Genomic DNA, 16,401 nt, shown 5'->3' with positions numbered 1-16,401 from the left:
AAATCCATATCTTGCAGACCGCAATATACATACAGTAGTGTGCATGAGGCCTAACAGTGTGAGCAGTAGTTTGCACCCACGGCTACTGCTCCGTTCAAACTCTTCACTCTTTACCACAGTTCTGCAGCCGGCCCACAGAGCATATGCAATGTAATAAAAGGGCCTTCCCCTGCCATAGTATGTGCATACAGTGTATTTCTGTCTATACAAAACTGCTGACAGATATAGGTGGGGACATGGGGTGAAAAAATCTGTTTACAATCCTGCTGGTACCACCCCCAGAAGTGCATCTGGGGCTGGCCTATGCTGTGGGCAGGGGCTGTGGAGCAGCAGCTCATACACGGAGCCTGAAGCACTGCTGGCCGTCCCCGGTACACTTATGTGACTAGTGAAAGTGGGATTCTAAACGGGTATTTTTTTTTCTTCTTTGTACTACTGTTACTAAAAGCAAGCCAGAGTGGGGGTCACGTGGGGCAATGGTGGCCGAGAACAGGGCTTATAATTCTAAACAAACTTGTTGCTCTACAACATTTTCTTATGTAGTATTTCAAATGGGCCAACAATTGTATTCAAATTGGAGTGCTTCTTTTTAAAGGGGTTTTCTGGGGATTAATAAAATTAAAATTACTGAAAATATTACTTTTATTCTGAATATATTCCCAAATACCTTCCATTAGTTTATAATGGCTCGTTTTCTCTAGGGAGCAATCATCAGGGATAATAAAATGGCCGCCGTCCTATTAGTACACTCAAAACCTGTCCTAATTGCACAGCAGGACAAGTTACTTCGGAGCACTGAGCTAAAGAGCTGCCTCATCCTCCTGCTCTGCTTGTCCGGGATAATGAGCCTGAATACAGATAAGATCTTCAGCTGAATCTCTGTAGGAATGGAGTTCATGAGGAGACATGAAGTACAGAGAGGAGGTGGGGATGTAGTAATGAGCTCAGCACTTGTATGCAGTCTCCATTACCACAGTCTGTCCTGTCCCTTTTTTCTGAGCTTCATGTCTCCTCATGAACTCCATTCCCATGGAGATTCAGCTGAAGTTTTTATCAGCTTGTCTTCCTTAGCGAGCTTGTCCTGTGTGATTAGGACAGGTTTTGTGTGTACCAATAGGACGGCGGTCATTTTGTTTCTCCTAATCATTGCTCCCTAGACAAAGCAAGACATTATAACTAATGAAAGGCATTTGGAAATATATTTTATAATAACATTTGTAACATTTTTAAAGGGGGTTGTCTCATCTCAGACAATGGGGGCATATCGCTAGGACCCGCACCTATATCGAGAATGGAGCCCCAAAAGTGGTGGAGGGGGCGCACTGCACATGCGCAGCCACCCTCTATTGATTATCTATGGGCTAGGCCAGTGATGGCGAACCTATGGCACGGGTGCCAGAGGTGGCACTCAGAGCCCTCTCTGTAGGCACCCGCACCCTGGAGAAAGTCTATGGTGTACCAATATGCCTTAGACTTTTCCTGCCATTCATCAGTGCAGGATATGCCATGAACAGCACAGGCAGAACATTGAATGTAGGCAGGTTATTATAGCTAAATGATAAAGTACATGGAAGATATATGATATTGGTGTTCAGGTTAAATTGCCGTGTTGGCACTTTGCAATAAATAAGTGGGTTTTGGGTTGCAGTTTGGGCACTCTGTCTCTAAGAGGTTCACCATCACTGGGCTAGGCTATTTCCACCAGGCCCATAGAAGTGAACGGGAGCGGTGGCTGGTCATGCACGGTGTGCTCCCATTCACTTCCATGGGGAGACCACTGTAGGACTCCGGTTCAGCCACCACTTTGCGGGGCTCTGTTCCCAATATAGGTGGCGGGTCAATGGGGGGCATATCCTACCAATATGCCCCCATTGTTGGAGATGAGACAACCCCTTTAACTATTATCATATTGGCTAATATTGCATACCTAATCTTTACCGTATTTCACTTGTGACCGTTTCCCTTTTCTCTTCCGGTCAGTGTTCCCACTCCTGCGACTTTCTCCAACACCCGGGGACGACTATAATTTCAACCTGGACGACAGTGAAGGAGTCTGTGATCTGTTTGATGTGCAGATACTAAATTATTAGGTTCATGCCCCTCTTTCTGGACTTCTGTCTACCTCCATCTGCCTTACAGTAGCGTCGTTTTTTTTTTTTACACTTGGATTTATATAATTTTTTTAATGTACAGTGAATTAGATTTTATAAATACATTGGTTCTTCCTATTACTGGACTTGTTTGTAGAAGAGAAGTCTTATTCAGAGACTAACAGTGGAAAACCAGATCTTTATAAAATGCCCCAAACTGCTAGGGACGGGTCACCCCGCCTGAGAACTTGTTGTTTTTCTGCCTAGTATGTTGTGCATGAGGTTTGCTCAGGTAAGAGCAGCTTCTCAAGGGCGTCGCTTGCTTTTGGCAAAAAATGGTAATACTTGTATAGTGACAAGAATCGGAGATTGTGCCGTAATATAGTGGACCCTCTGTAGGACCATGGACCTGGGGATGGATTGGAGCAGATCTGTCAGGTCTTCGGCTCTTCCTTTCTGAGGGCAGCATAGTACGAAGGAGGCCAAATGCTTGGGAATGCAGTTTTCTTTAATAAAATTTAGTATTTTCTTGGAAAAAGGTGATTGAATGCGGCCAGGACTCTTAGAGAGAGCCCGGGAGTCCTGCCTTCCCTGTCCACACAGAGGGCTGTAAAATACAGACTCTTACAGGAAAAGCTTTCAGTCAAATGTGTGTAGGTGATACAGGCTTTTTTATAAATTCTGGCATCATTGATTCTATGGCTATTCAACGCATATCTGGCCAAAATCCCCCCAGATCATGCGGACATTGGTGCAGTCTTTGGTGCTGAAAGATTTCACCGTCAAATTGACATGCCGCCAAATTAAAATCCAAATCCGCAAGTCCAAGGTATGTGTGGATTTCATTGCAGAAAATGTCAGCAGCCTGTGGATGAGGTTTCACGTCTACTGCCTACACTGCAGGTTCTTTGTGCAAAATTCCACAGTAGAGCATCCACAGCGTATATGACGTGAGGCTGTACCTGTAGGCTTACCTGTACGCGGGGGCGAGCTGCCTTACAGAAATTCCATTTCTGCACCAAAAATGCATGCGTTACTTGCAGCTTTTGGTGCCGTTTTGCAACAGATCTCCCCCTTGCCTTGAAAAGGATGAAATGCGCACAAAGAACAGACTGCAGATCAAAGTCCGTACTGCAGGTCAAATGTCCGCACAGATTTGTCTAATCTCATACACTTTGCTGGTACTGTATTACGCTGCGGTTCTCCTGCATGAGAACCCGCATATGTTTGCAGGGGTTGTGCAGCAATTTTAGGCTTCATGCACACAACGGTTTTTCGGGTCCGCATCCGAGCCGCAGTTTTTGCGGCTCGGGTGCGGACCTATTCACTATAATGGGGCCGCAAAAGATGGCTCTGCAAAAAAAATATAGCATCTCCTATTCTTGTCCATTTTGCGGACAAGAATAGGCATATCTACAATGGGCCTTCCGTTCCGCAAATTGCGGAAGGCACGCGGGCAGCTTTCGTTTTTTGCCGATCAGCGGTTTGCGGACCGCAAAAAACGGCACAGTCGTGTGCATGTAGCCTTATATTGATGACCTATCCTCAGGATAAGTGATCAATATCTGATCAGCGGGGATTCGACACCCGGACCCCCACCAATCGGCTGTTTGAAAAGGAGGTGACGCTCCATACGTGTGCCTTCTGTTCATTACACAGACGGCTCGTAGTGTAATGACCAGGAAGCCTCATCTTCAAACAGCTGACCCCCGCCCCCCCCCCCTGATCAGATATTGATGACCTATCCTGAGGATAAGTTATCAATAAAAATCGTTGCACAAAACTTTAAGGAGCTTTTGACCTGTCTCTATGTTGCCTTCAGACAGGGTAACCCAGGGGACCTAACTGATCCGCATCACTAAATCCTCGGTCTCTGGTTGAGGTTGCCATCTTGTCATCTCACTGTAGACTTTTTTTTTATTTTTTATTATTGCCTTTCTAACACTCTAAGGGTCTATTCACACGTCCGTTTTTTCTTTCCTGATCTGTTCCGTTTTTTCAGGAACAGATCTGGACCAGATCTGGACCCATTCATTTTCAATGGGTCCTGGAAAAAACGGACAGCTCAATGTCTGATTTTTTTTCCAGGACCCATTGAAAATGAATGGGTCCAGATCTGTTCCTGAAAAAACGGAACAGATCAGGAAAGAAAAAACGGACGTGTGAATGGACCCTAACAAAGAGGCTAAAACAGTCTAAATCTAACACGGGAGTAGAGAGGCTTAGGCTTAGCTGGGACTTTAAAGGGAATGTCACCAAAATTTACTTTCTGCCAGTTAAAACCAGATAATGACCCATATAGTTAATTTTTCTAATATGTCGTTTTCTGAGTTGTAGATTATTATTTTTTTTCAGTTCTATTTCGGGAACATGATTATGGGGACTGCCATTTTTCCATAGACACAATGGACAGGAGGTGACCTCATTGAGTGGATAATGTTGTAGGCATGCTCTGTGACCTGTGCAGAGGCCGGGAGGGAAAAGATGAGCTGTAATATCACCTAATGTGAATGGAGGATTCTGTATCTAAATGTAGATGACCTGTCATTGTGATCCTGCCTGTAATGATAAGCAGATAACTGGAGTAAGGTGATCTGTACAGAGGAAGAAGTGGTGCCTTTGTTAGGCTTAGTGGCAAGTGTTAAAACTGCAGGATTTTAGGACTTATATTTTTTTTTTGTTGTGCTTTTTTTTTTTTAAATATAGATACTGACATGAAAAATTAAAGGTAGCATTGCCAAAAATTCATTAAAGATACATTTAACATAAAGACTTGATTTAGAAAATAGGTTATTTTCTTTTGACGCATTCCCTTTAAATAGAATGAAGGTATTTGATGTTATCGGATCCATATGTATGACTTTCCAAGCGTTTCCAATAGTTCTATTCAAGTGATTTGTTCCGGGTGTATTTTCATAATGACATCAAAACCTCCTGTTCACTTCCAGCCTATGTTCATGTTCCAGTCATTGTATACATGATCCAGGTGATTGCATGTAGCCCTGAGGGCCGGGTGTCTGCAGTCCTGTCTACTTGCAGGCTTTCTTTTGGGGATACGTCATGGTTACATTTTGTGAGTGAATACAACAGGGGGCTGAAATGATGTGGCTGTCCTGAATGGGTTAACCAAATGTTACGTTTACTTCTTGCTTGGAAAGGAACAAAAACGCCTCACACCTAAGGCCCCTTTCACACGGGCGAGTATTCCGCGCGGATGCGATGCGTGAGTTGAAAGCATTGCACCCGCACTGAATACCAACCCATTCATTTCTATGGGGCTGTTCACATGAGCGGTGATTTTTACGCATCACTTGTGCGTTGCGTGAAAATCACAGCATGCTCTATATTGTGCGTTTTTTGCGCAACGCAGGCCCCATAGAAGTGAATGGGGTTGCATGAAAATCGCAAGCAAGTGCGGATGCAGTGCGATTTTCACGCATGGTTGCTAGGTGACAGTCTATTCACTGTATTATTTTCCCTTATAACATGGTTATAGGGAAAATAATAACATCTACACAACACCTAACCCAAACATGCGTGATTTTTCTCACGCGAGTGCAAAATGCATTACAATGTTTTGCACTCGCGCGGAAAAATCGCAGTTGTTCCCGCAACGCACCCGCACATTTTCCCGCAACGCCCGTGTGAAAGAGGCCTAAAGGTTACCCTTAAAGGGGTTGTCCGGTCCTTCTTTCAAATGGGTAACACTGCCCCTTGGCTCGTGATCATTAGGTGCTGGACTTCCTCCGATCGGATACTTATCCCCTATACACTCATTCCACAATGTTCCTGTCAAGTCAGACAGCAAATAAGGTCTCCAAAAGGGAGAGGTGAACAATTATCTTTAATTTTTTTGACCCTTGTTTAAAGGGAACCTGTCACATTGAACACAGTGTCTGAGCTGCAGGCAGCATGGTATAGAGCAGAAGGAGCTGAGCAGATTGATATATAGTTTTGTGTGAAAAGATTCAGTAAAACTTGCAATTTGTTAAATTCCTATTTATTCTGAGGATTGAAGTCAAGGAGGCGATCCAGTCAGTGATTGACAGCTATCTCTGTATACACATTCATAGAGGGAAGACTGTCAATCACTGATAGGACCGCCTCCTGGACTTCAATCACTGATAGGACCGCCTCCTGGACTTCAATCACTGATAGGACCGCCTCCTGGACTTCAAAGTCCAGAATGAGCAGGAATTTAAAAGAACAAAGAATTTTGTTATACTGAATCTTTTCCCGTAAAACTATATATCAATCTGCTCAGCTTCTCCTGCCCTATAACATGCTGCCTGCAGCTCAAACATCTGCGATGACCCCCTAAGCCAAGTACACTACAGCGGATCTCACTGCGCAGGCACAAAAAACTAGATTGACAATGCAGGAACAAGAACTCTTGGGGAATCGCGCAGGAAGGAAAAAAAGAAAAGGCCATCAATTAAGTGCGATCTGGGAGGAAGGGGGAGAGGCAAGCTTGACGAGCATCAAGGCCACTGCCCCCTTGAATTCAAGCTCCTCATTTTGTGTCGGCTTCATTAGAAACCAGGCGACTTTGAAGTACTGCTGGTAGTTTAGGGGCATTTTGGCCTGACAGGTTCCCTTTACCTGTAGCCACTGGATTTGATGGTGACCTAATTCTGCCTCTAGGCCCACAGCCGGTCCAGGGGTTATTGCTAAAATCCACATTTAATACAGCACAAATGCTGTTTTTCCTGTCTGTACAGGTCGTAGGCAGTGGGGTAGATTTATCAAAACTGGTTTACTTGCCTATAGCAACCAATCAGATTCCACCTTTCATTTTTCAGAGCTCCTATGGAAAATGAAAGGTGGAATCTGGTTGCTAGGGGCAGCTAAGACTGTTTTTCTTTACACCAGTTTTGGTAAATCTCCCCCAATGTGTATAGTGGACCCCTACTTGGAGGAGACCACAGAAGAAAAAAGTTTCCTCCACCAAATAATACAGCCTCCCTCCCAAAGAATACTTAGACAAGTTCAAAGGCTGCGCCTAGACTTTTCCATTGCCTGGTATATTAAGGCTGCCTTCACACCCACTGGATCTTGTAGAAATCAGTTCCATTCATTTGAATGGGGAGGCAAGCACATGGATTTCTGCAAGGCGAGTGGCACTGATTTTCATGTGTGGAAGTTTCTGCAACAAAATCTGCAGCGTGTGAACGCACCCTAATGCTCGCACTGCGCTTATGCACAAACCACTTCTGGGCATGTTTTTGTATCGCAAAGTGAGACACTGTTGCACTAGTGATTTACAACAACACACCTGCCCGGCACCCCTATAGAAATGCCTATTCAGCTGCGGACAAGAATAGGACATGTTCTATCTTTTGCAGAGCTGCGGACCCAAAGATCAGGACCGGACTCCGCCAATGCGGACAGCACACTGTGTGCTGTCCGCATCCATTCCGTCCTCATAGAGAATAAATGGGTCCGCACCTGTTCCGCAAAATTGCGGAACGGATGCGGACCCATGAATGGAGCCTTACTATGTGCGTTCCCTTATTGTTCATTTCAGAATCCTTCCGCCCATAAGTATTAGATAACTGTTTATGGGGCCTCCTAACAGTGGTGGGAACATGTTGGTTTACAGTGACTGGAAATTGCCAAGGCTACCTGTATTTTCCAGTGCATTTTCTGTTTCTCAGGCCTCTCCTGCTGGCGCTAAGGAGGATTTCTCCAACCTCTAGCTGTTCTGAAACTACAACACCCAAAATCCTTCTTTGACTTCTATGGGGCTTACAAGAACAACTAAGTGCATGCTGGGAGTTGTAGTTTCCCAGTAGCTGGAGTTGCTGACCCCTGTCCTAATAAATTCATACCAGCAGGAGGATGATCACCCTCCTCTGTGATCCCGCTGACAGGGCATTATTAGGTTATGTTCACACAACGGATTTTGAAGACTGAATCCGCACAGATTTTAAAAGCTTTTGTTAGGGAGTATTTTTTGTGGTTTATACTTGCGGACTCGTATATAGAGCGTTTTATTTCAATGAGGGATTCTGCACCAAAATAGCGCACACATTTATTTTTTTTAGTTTTTCCATATGGGGAAAAAACAAACAAATGTTGCTTCCCATTGCAAAAAATGGGAGGCTGTTTGGGGGCATCTGCAGCGGTGAGCAGGTGTAATTACACCGAAGCCGTCCCATTCATTTCAATGGTACAGATTGCTCCTATACAAGTGTATAGAAGCGATCCATCACATTGAAATGAATGGGACGGCTTGGGTGTAATTACACCTGCTCACCGCTGCAGATGCAACGGCGAGCAGGTAAACAATGAAGAGGAGACGGCGCGCGCCTTTTCAAACAGCCGATCTGATATTGATGACCTATCCTGGGGATAGGTCATCAATAAATATAACTTGGACAACCCCTTTAAGGCTTTATGCACACAGCCATTTTTTTTTTTTTTGCTGTGGCTCCATTCACTTCAGTGGTGGTGCAAATGATGTGGACAGCACTCCTGTTCCGTGGCCCCGCAAAAAAAAAAAAACGTCCTATTCTTGTCCGTTTGGGGGAAAGAATAGGCATTTCTATAATAGGCGGCCCGTTCCGTAAATTGCGAAGTGTACATGACCAGCATCTGTGTTTTGTGGATCCGCAATTTGCAGACCACAAAACACGGCGCGGTCGCGTGCATGTACCCTAATACAGTATCAAGTACACTTTACTGTTTTGTTCCGTGTGGATTTAGAAATCTACAGCGTGTCAATTATGTTTGTGATTTTTGATGCGGATTTCACCCATTGAGGCAGTAAAGCTGCATCAAATCCGCACCAAAAGCAGCAGGTAACATGTGCAGAAATGCAGGGAAATGAATGCTGATTTTCTGGTGGTAAAGCCGCATCGCTCACGGCAGAGCCTTAGGTGCACTAGATGTAGCAACTAACAAAATGACAAAACCTTCCGCAGAGAATTTTGTGCCAAACCACTTCATTCTGCAGGTGGTTCCATTAAGAATAATCACTGCCGAGTGTCTCCCGTCTGATCACAGTCCAAGTGCCTTGTAGTTACCAGTACACGGATCTGTAGTAAACCACCATCTTACTCGCATGCTTCCTTGCTATGTAACCACTTTTTTTATTTTGTACTTGAGACGTTTCCAATAAAATGTATATATATTAAATCAAGTCCTTTGTGGTGTTCTTTATACGGTGGGGAAAAGGGGGTGATGTCCATGGAAGTAATTTACAGCTGTGACAACAGGTCTGTGGCGTTTTCTATGTCAGCAGGGGCTTCTCGGCTCGGCCTGGAAACCTAGAAAAGAAAACGGTATCCATCTATAATCACACTGTAGCCCATGCATCTACCAAAGAACGGGAAGCGCGCTGCCAACAGTCCGATACCTTTACTTGTAAACTACAAGCAGGAATAATAGAGAACCGCAACAACACTGTTATAAGACAAGATAGTCCACAGTTCTTATTACATGGGGAATGCAAGTAGTCGCTAAAAGACATCTCAGGAGAGGCGACGGCTCCTCATTTAATTCGAATGGCAGTGAGAAACGGCCATTACTGCAAGTACGAACATAAAAATGGCACAGATATGTTTGTTTCCCAGGCAACCTCACAAAAAATGCTAAGTATTCATTATAGGGATAGGCTATGTTGTGACAGCTAAGTAACTTGCAGTTCCGACAACGTATTACAGGGGAGCTTTGTGGCAGCACAGCGAGGGGGTAGGGAGGGCGCAATCCAAGGTCAGTAACACCAGTACTACTCCTATAATACTGCAGAATGTAGGGAGGATGCAATCCAAGGTCAGTAACACCAGTACTACTCCTATAATACTGCAGAATGTAGGGAGGATGCAATCCAAGGTCAGTAACACCAGTACTACTATAATACTGCAGGAGGGCGCAATCCAAGGTCCGTAACACCAATACTACTCCTATAATACTGCAGGAGGTAGGAAGGATGCAATCCAAGGTCAGTAACACCAGTACTACTCCTATAATACTGCAGAAGGTAGGGAGGATGCAATCCAAGGTCAGTAACACCAGTACTACTATAATACTGCAGGAGGGCGCAATCCAAGGTCTGTAACACCAATACTACTCCTATAATACTGCAGGAGGTAGGAAGGATGCAATCCAAGGTCTGTAACACCAATACTACTCCTATAATACTGCAGGAGGTAGGAAGGATGCAATCCAAGGTCTGTAACACCAATACTACTCCTATAATACTGCAGGAGGTAGGAAGGGTGCAATCTCAGGTCAGTAATACTGCAGGTTATAGTGCTTAATGTAGGTGACAGGCTGGTGTCAGCAGCGTTACTGCATTAATAGCCTAACTACTACCCCCTTAGGTTATTGGTAATGAGGCTGTAGTAATGGGATATATTAAAAGAAGGTTGGGGGCTACACAGCGACATGGCTTGTGCAGCTTTATGTGTAGTCCCTGTTTCTATAAAAGAATGGCTGGTCATTCTACAAAACAAACACTTACCCTCTGGACTAACCCTATTTCCTCATAGGCTGTAAGTCCTCATTCTTAGGCCTCATGCACACAAACGTATTTTTTTGTCTGCATTTTTTTGCTGGTCGGATGTGGACCCATTCACTTCAATGGGGCCGCAAAAGATGCGGACAGGTGAATTTTTACAGCAGGCTGTAAAACCTGATGCTGTACATAATGGTAGCCGGAATGATGAGGTGTCTGCCTACACCCTGTACCACCCCAGTCTGAATATAATGAGTGGCCATCTACGTCAACGGCCACAATTTAGGCCCTTATACTGCGGCGGGTTAACCACCACCACTGCCCAATATAAAACTGTAAGGGAGATTTATCAAACTGGTGTAAAGCGCCCATAGCAACCAATCAGATTCCACCTTTCATTTTTCACAGCTCCTTTGGAAAATGAAAGGTGGAACCTGATTGGTTGCTATGGGCAACTAAGCCACTTCTACTTCACACCAGTTTGATAATTTCCCCCCCCCTACATCTCCTTCCTTATCTTCCTACATCTTTCTATCCAGGGCTGTGCAGTTATTAAGCCAAAGTTCCTTCTCCGAACTTAAGCCATAGTCATTGGAATACAATTTCTGAAGTTCCTGACATTTTCTAAATTGTTGTAAGTAAATATGCAGAGCACTATGCAATTAATAACTGGAAAACACTGCTATACACTTAAAGGGGGTGTCCGGGTTCAGAGCTGAACCCGGACATACCTCCATTTTCACCCCGGCAGCCCCCATGACTTGAGCATCAGAGCAGTTCATTCTCCAATGCTCTCCTTTGCCCTGCGCTAAATCGCGCAGGGCAAAGTCTCTTTAGTTTACAATAACAAACTTCCGTCCGGCAGTGTGTTTGTTGACGTCACCGGCTGTGATGGGCGTGCTTTTGCGCCGTTTTACTGGCTAGGGCAGCGCTAAATCCTGGCCATCAGTGCCAGTGACGTCACCGGGCTTCCTGGCAGCCCCATGGAGTGCCCCGGTACGTCACCGGATCTCCAAAAAATGCCTTTGCCCTGCGCGATTTAGCGCAGGGCAAAGGAGAGCATCGGAGCATGAACTGCTCCGATGCTCAAGTCAGGGGGGCTGCCTGGGTGAAAATGGAGGTATGTCTGGGGTCAGCTCTGAACCTGGACAACCCCTTTAATAATTGTAAGAAATCTATGACTGTTCTCAGAAAAAGATAGAAAAGCTCTATATGTCCTGGAAATAGAGAGAATCAAGTGCAAGTCTCGATGGGAATAAAAAACATGTAGAAAGTGTAGCTGCCATATTCAGTGCTGCCAAGGGGCCCGGGGGAATTTGCTCTTCCCCTTGTTAAACCACTGCATTTCACACAGCTGCCACTAGGGGGAGCTCAATGTAAATAAATGATATGGGTCAGTTCAAATGGAGTTTTTTGGCGCTGATTTTGGAGCGGTTCTTCCTCAAAAACACCTTTAAACAGCCTCCCATTCATTTCAATGGGAGGTAGCATCTACTACTTTATTTTACACGTGTAAAGAAGCAGCAATGTGACCTATCTTGGGGGCAAAAATCAGCGCTGATTTTCCCATCCAAAATAATGGAAAGCAGAAAAAAAAAAACACCATTTGAGATGTGCACATATGCGCGCTTTTTTTTAAATGTGTAAACATGTCAAAACTGCTTGTGGGAAAAGTACTATAGAATTTAATAAAATCAAAAATCTACCTGAAAAACGCTTTACAAAAAAAAAAAACACATACAAAAACGTGTCATTTTGAGGCATAAAAATCTGCTTGGATTCAGTGATTATTTTTTACACGTGTATTTTGAAATCAGCCGTGTGAACTGACCCTTACCGCTTCCATAGCAGTTGTATTAATTCCTGTTCACTGAGCTCCCCCTAGTGGTGGCTGCAAGAAGAGAGCTTTGTAATAGAAGAGAAGCAGATTTATCACTGTATTTTGTCAGTTTTCTGGTGTAAATACTGACAAATATGGTGTTCAAAATGGGCGCCATATATTTGAAGCACCTCTTTCACTTTTTCCGACATAAAAGGTCAGATTAAAGTGGGCGTGGCCAAAGTAACCTTTTTTTTATTATTATTATTACTGTTTATATTTAGTTAAAATTTCTTCCACTTGATTTTAAAAAAAAAAAACTAAATTTGTCAGAAATCTGGGGCGTTGCAGATGTCCTGCATTGCCTGGGAGTGATTAATGCATGTTCACTGGTAAAAATAGTTGCAGAGGGCCCATACTAAGTTTTGCTATGGGGCCCTATGAGATTTGTGTGTGCCCCCGTTGAGCACGTGAAGCACAGTTTCAGGCATTGAAGCAGCATGAAGATACCGAGTATAAGGGCACATGAACATGTACCGCCCTTTCCATGCACTGTTGCGGTCCCCAAGGCACCGGCCGTGTGCAGACCCATTCAGCTTAAGTGGTTCCGTGATCCGTCCGCCAAAAAAAAATAGAAGTTCCTTTATTTTTTTGTGGTGCGGTGCTTCCGTGCCTCAGTTTCACACTACACCTTCCGGATTGCGGACCCATTCAAGTGGATGGGTCCACAAACGGCTGGTGCCCGTATACTGCCGAACTGATGTTTGCAGGCCACAATATGGGCGCGGCCGGAACACGTTCGTGGGTATGAGCCCGAAAAGACAGGAGAGAATGCAAAAGAGGTGAGCACCAATCATTAGAACACCCTGCTCATCACTGATTTTGATAAATAAGGGTCTTATTTCTATAGAAAATAAAATATATTTATGATTAAAATTTTATAATGTTTACATTTCTATGAAAGTTAATAAATTAATTACACAATAATAATAATTTTTTTAATCTGGAGTCAGTACATTTCTACCGGTTCCACAGCCCTGTCTCTATCTGACTTTTGAGAGTAATTCTGTTACATTAGGGGATCGCTGATTGAAGGGGTTATAATGAACCCCCCCAATATATTGTATGTATATGAGGGGCCCAGACATTGGGGGGGGTCATTATAGGGGTTGGATAACCCCTTTAAGCATTTGTATACTGTACGATATTGCATAAAGTGGCGGTAGAAAAGACTGAGTGACATATAACAGTACGGGAATGGCTTTGCGTCTGTTTACCCGAGTCTCCTTTGATGCGGCTGCGGGCGTCTTTTTCCCCTGGGCCATGTCTTGGTGCAGCTCTGTAAAAGCCTGGTTAACTTTGCTGACTTTGTCGCTTGTTGCAGCCTTGATCTGAAGAAAGGAGAAAAGTCATGAAATGTACAAGATACAGAATGGGTGAGGTCCGCCTGCCGCCCACAACTCACCCTCTTCAGGTTGGACACGACAGGCTTTGCTTTATTTTTAGCTTTCACATTTTTACTGTTTGCAACGTGAAACACGTTCTGTTTTTTCGGTCCTTTTCCTTTGCTTTTGGCCATTACCGAAAGCGTCTGATGATTGTTATTCTGGAAAAAAAATAAATGAAGCCACGTATTAGCTCTTCTTGTGTCCTAACCGTATAATGCAAGTCACAGTGAGGCGGCATCCTTGGTATGAATGTATCCGATTCTGTATGTGATCTAGATAGTTCTCTCACGGATCAAAGAAAAATATCCATCCATATAAAGAAATGAAGTAGTGTGTGTCTGAGATAGGGGAATAGGACTGTGAAGACGGGCGGCTGCCGATGCAACACGAAAAAATACACATGTAGAAGGATTGCAGTTTTACATGTGCTGACATCTAGTGGCCAGCAGGCTACATTGCTGAATGCTTAAAAAAAAAAAAAAAATTACCCTTGCAATGGAAAGTTAACACTTCATTATCACTTGTAGTTAGAGGAGTAATTAAAGGTGTATTTCTATTCATTTGTGGGGGTACCCTGTTTCGGCTGGTGAGATAGCCACTGCCTCATACAAGAGAGCAATGAATGAAGAGATGGGCGCACATGTGCTCGGTCTGTGCGTAATATTAGTGAATAGAGACGCCATCTCTCCATTTGTTGTCTGCCTGTATGAGACGGTCAGCAATGAGATCACCGGGGACCATTATTCTGGAGACTGGTGTGGGTCCCACTGTTGAGATCTCCTGTGGATAAACCATAAGCGTTTGAGATGGGATTACCCACTTATGCCTGTGTTAAACCAGGTGTTTGATACAAAAAAATGAAAATCAGAGACCGCTCTATTCATGGCTCCAATTGTTAAAGGGAACCTGTCATCAACGTTATGCTGCCCATTCTAACAGCGGTATAAAGTAGAGACAGGTGAGTTGATTTCAGCGGTCTGTCATTATAAGTTAAAAGTAAGTGGTTGCCGAGAACCAACATCACAACCATTGCAGACTGGGCCTGGAGAAGAGCCACGGCCACCTGAGAAGAGTCCTGGTTATTCATGAATTCCTGCTCTCCTGCTGATGACTGACAGGCTTCTACCTAGTTTTCCCCCTTTCTCTAGGAGAGAACTGCCAATCATCAGCAGATGGTGAGAGAGCAGGAGATTATAATAACCAGGACTCTTCTCAGGTAGATTTGACTCTTTTCAAGGCCTGGGCTGTAATGATTATGATGCAGGTTCTCGGCAACCACTTACTATTAGCTCATGAGTGGCACACCGCTGACATCAGCAGTTCTGTCACTATTTTATGTTGCCCTAAAAGTTGATGACAGGTTCCCTTTAAGCTAGATTTGTTTCAGGCGAGAAGCTCCCGGGGTGCGTCCTTTCCGCTGCAGCTCTTTCCCTGAAAATGCCAGAACTTCTAAACAGTTGAAGATTTAAAGGCGTTTTCTGAGATGTTGATACTGATGACCTATCTTCTGGCCTCTTTCTGTATACTATCTTCTGGACAGGTCATCAGTATCTGATTGGTGGGGATCCGACGCCCAGGACCCTGCCGATCAGCTGTTTGAGAAGGCACCAGCGCTCCTGTGAGCACCATGGCCTTCTCTTAGCTCACCAAGCACATCACCAGACAATTGATGGCGGCTGTGCTTGGTACCACGCTCTGCCCCATTCACTTCAAAGGGGTTGAGCGTGGTGCCAAGCACAGACGCGATACAACGTACGGTGCTGTGCTTGGGAAGGTGCAAGAAGGCCGCGGCGCTCACAGCTGATCATTGGGGGTCCTAGGTGTCAGACCCTTACCCATCAGATGGATCGGACATCAGTATCCAAATCTCTGAAAACACCCTTTAATGTGAGTGTGTGCAACCACCTCAGGGAGAACAGAACAAACAGCAGGTGGCGCTATACAGATGCAGTTTATGGAAGAGCTCATTAGCTATACCTGAATTTCCAAAAGTATTCTGGTGCTGGTTTGTAAATAATGCATAAACCTGCTGTATACTGTTCTGTATAGATCCCCTACACAGCGTGACGTCACCTGGTACAGCAGGTCCTGAAGCTGTTACACTGGGGCTGGTATAAGCAGCAATTGTAGCTAGAACACTGGTGGCTGTATGGCACTAGGACCCTGCGAAGGTCACGTGACAGTACATCTTTCCAATCTCCCGGTCACAGACCCATAAACACCCCCAATATAACCACAGATAGGTACCTTCCACAGAAGCCTCAGCACGTGTACAGGGTGGTGACGTAATCAACGCGCGACCAGGAAGAGTGTAACCATAGAGAGCAGAAAGGGCAGAGGACGCTCGCTTTGGGGGAGGCGCGGATCTCTGCTCCCTGGAGGACTCATTAGCAGGTCACGTGCCCTTATGACGTCAGAAGGTTCTGCTGCTCGTGGGATTAGATGCTACCGATATCCCCGAGCAAACATGTTCTAGGAGAATAATAAGAGCAGAATATTGTAGAAAGTCCGTTCTCAGGGGCGATCTGTGAGCGAGGACATTATAGTGCAGAGTTCACTAAGCAAAATATACTAAAGGGGCAT

At 44.6% G+C, this 16,401-nt stretch overlaps 2 protein-coding genes across 2 annotated transcripts in view; one reads left to right on the top strand and one right to left on the bottom strand.

Annotated features, from left to right (window-relative positions):
• The window catches only part of E2F5 (E2F transcription factor 5), a 40,158-nt gene extending 36,917 nt beyond the window's left edge, over positions 1-3,241 (top strand). The window contains exon 9 of the mRNA XM_040431987.1: positions 1,981-3,241. Coding sequence (XP_040287921.1) covers positions 1,981-2,090 — 110 coding nt within the window. The 3' untranslated portion in view covers positions 2,091-3,241. The remainder of the gene's footprint in view (positions 1-1,980) is intronic.
• Positions 3,242-8,603: 5,362 nt separating this feature from the next.
• RBIS (ribosomal biogenesis factor) lies at positions 8,604-16,124 on the bottom strand. Its single transcript, XM_040431988.1, has 4 exons — positions 16,066-16,124; positions 13,836-13,976; positions 13,648-13,761; positions 8,604-9,361 (listed from the first exon to the last, which is right to left on the bottom strand). Exons 2-4 carry the CDS (start codon positions 13,947-13,949, stop codon positions 9,293-9,295), a joined length of 297 nt encoding a protein of 98 aa, XP_040287922.1. The 5' UTR covers positions 13,950-13,976; positions 16,066-16,124; the 3' UTR covers positions 8,604-9,292.
• Between the last annotated feature and the right edge of the window lie 277 nt (positions 16,125-16,401).

Source organism: Bufo bufo, chromosome 5, assembly GCF_905171765.1.
Source record: "Bufo bufo chromosome 5, aBufBuf1.1, whole genome shotgun sequence".
NCBI lineage: Eukaryota > Metazoa > Chordata > Amphibia > Anura > Bufonidae > Bufo > Bufo bufo.
This window is presented reverse-complemented; position numbering and strand designations above follow the sequence as displayed.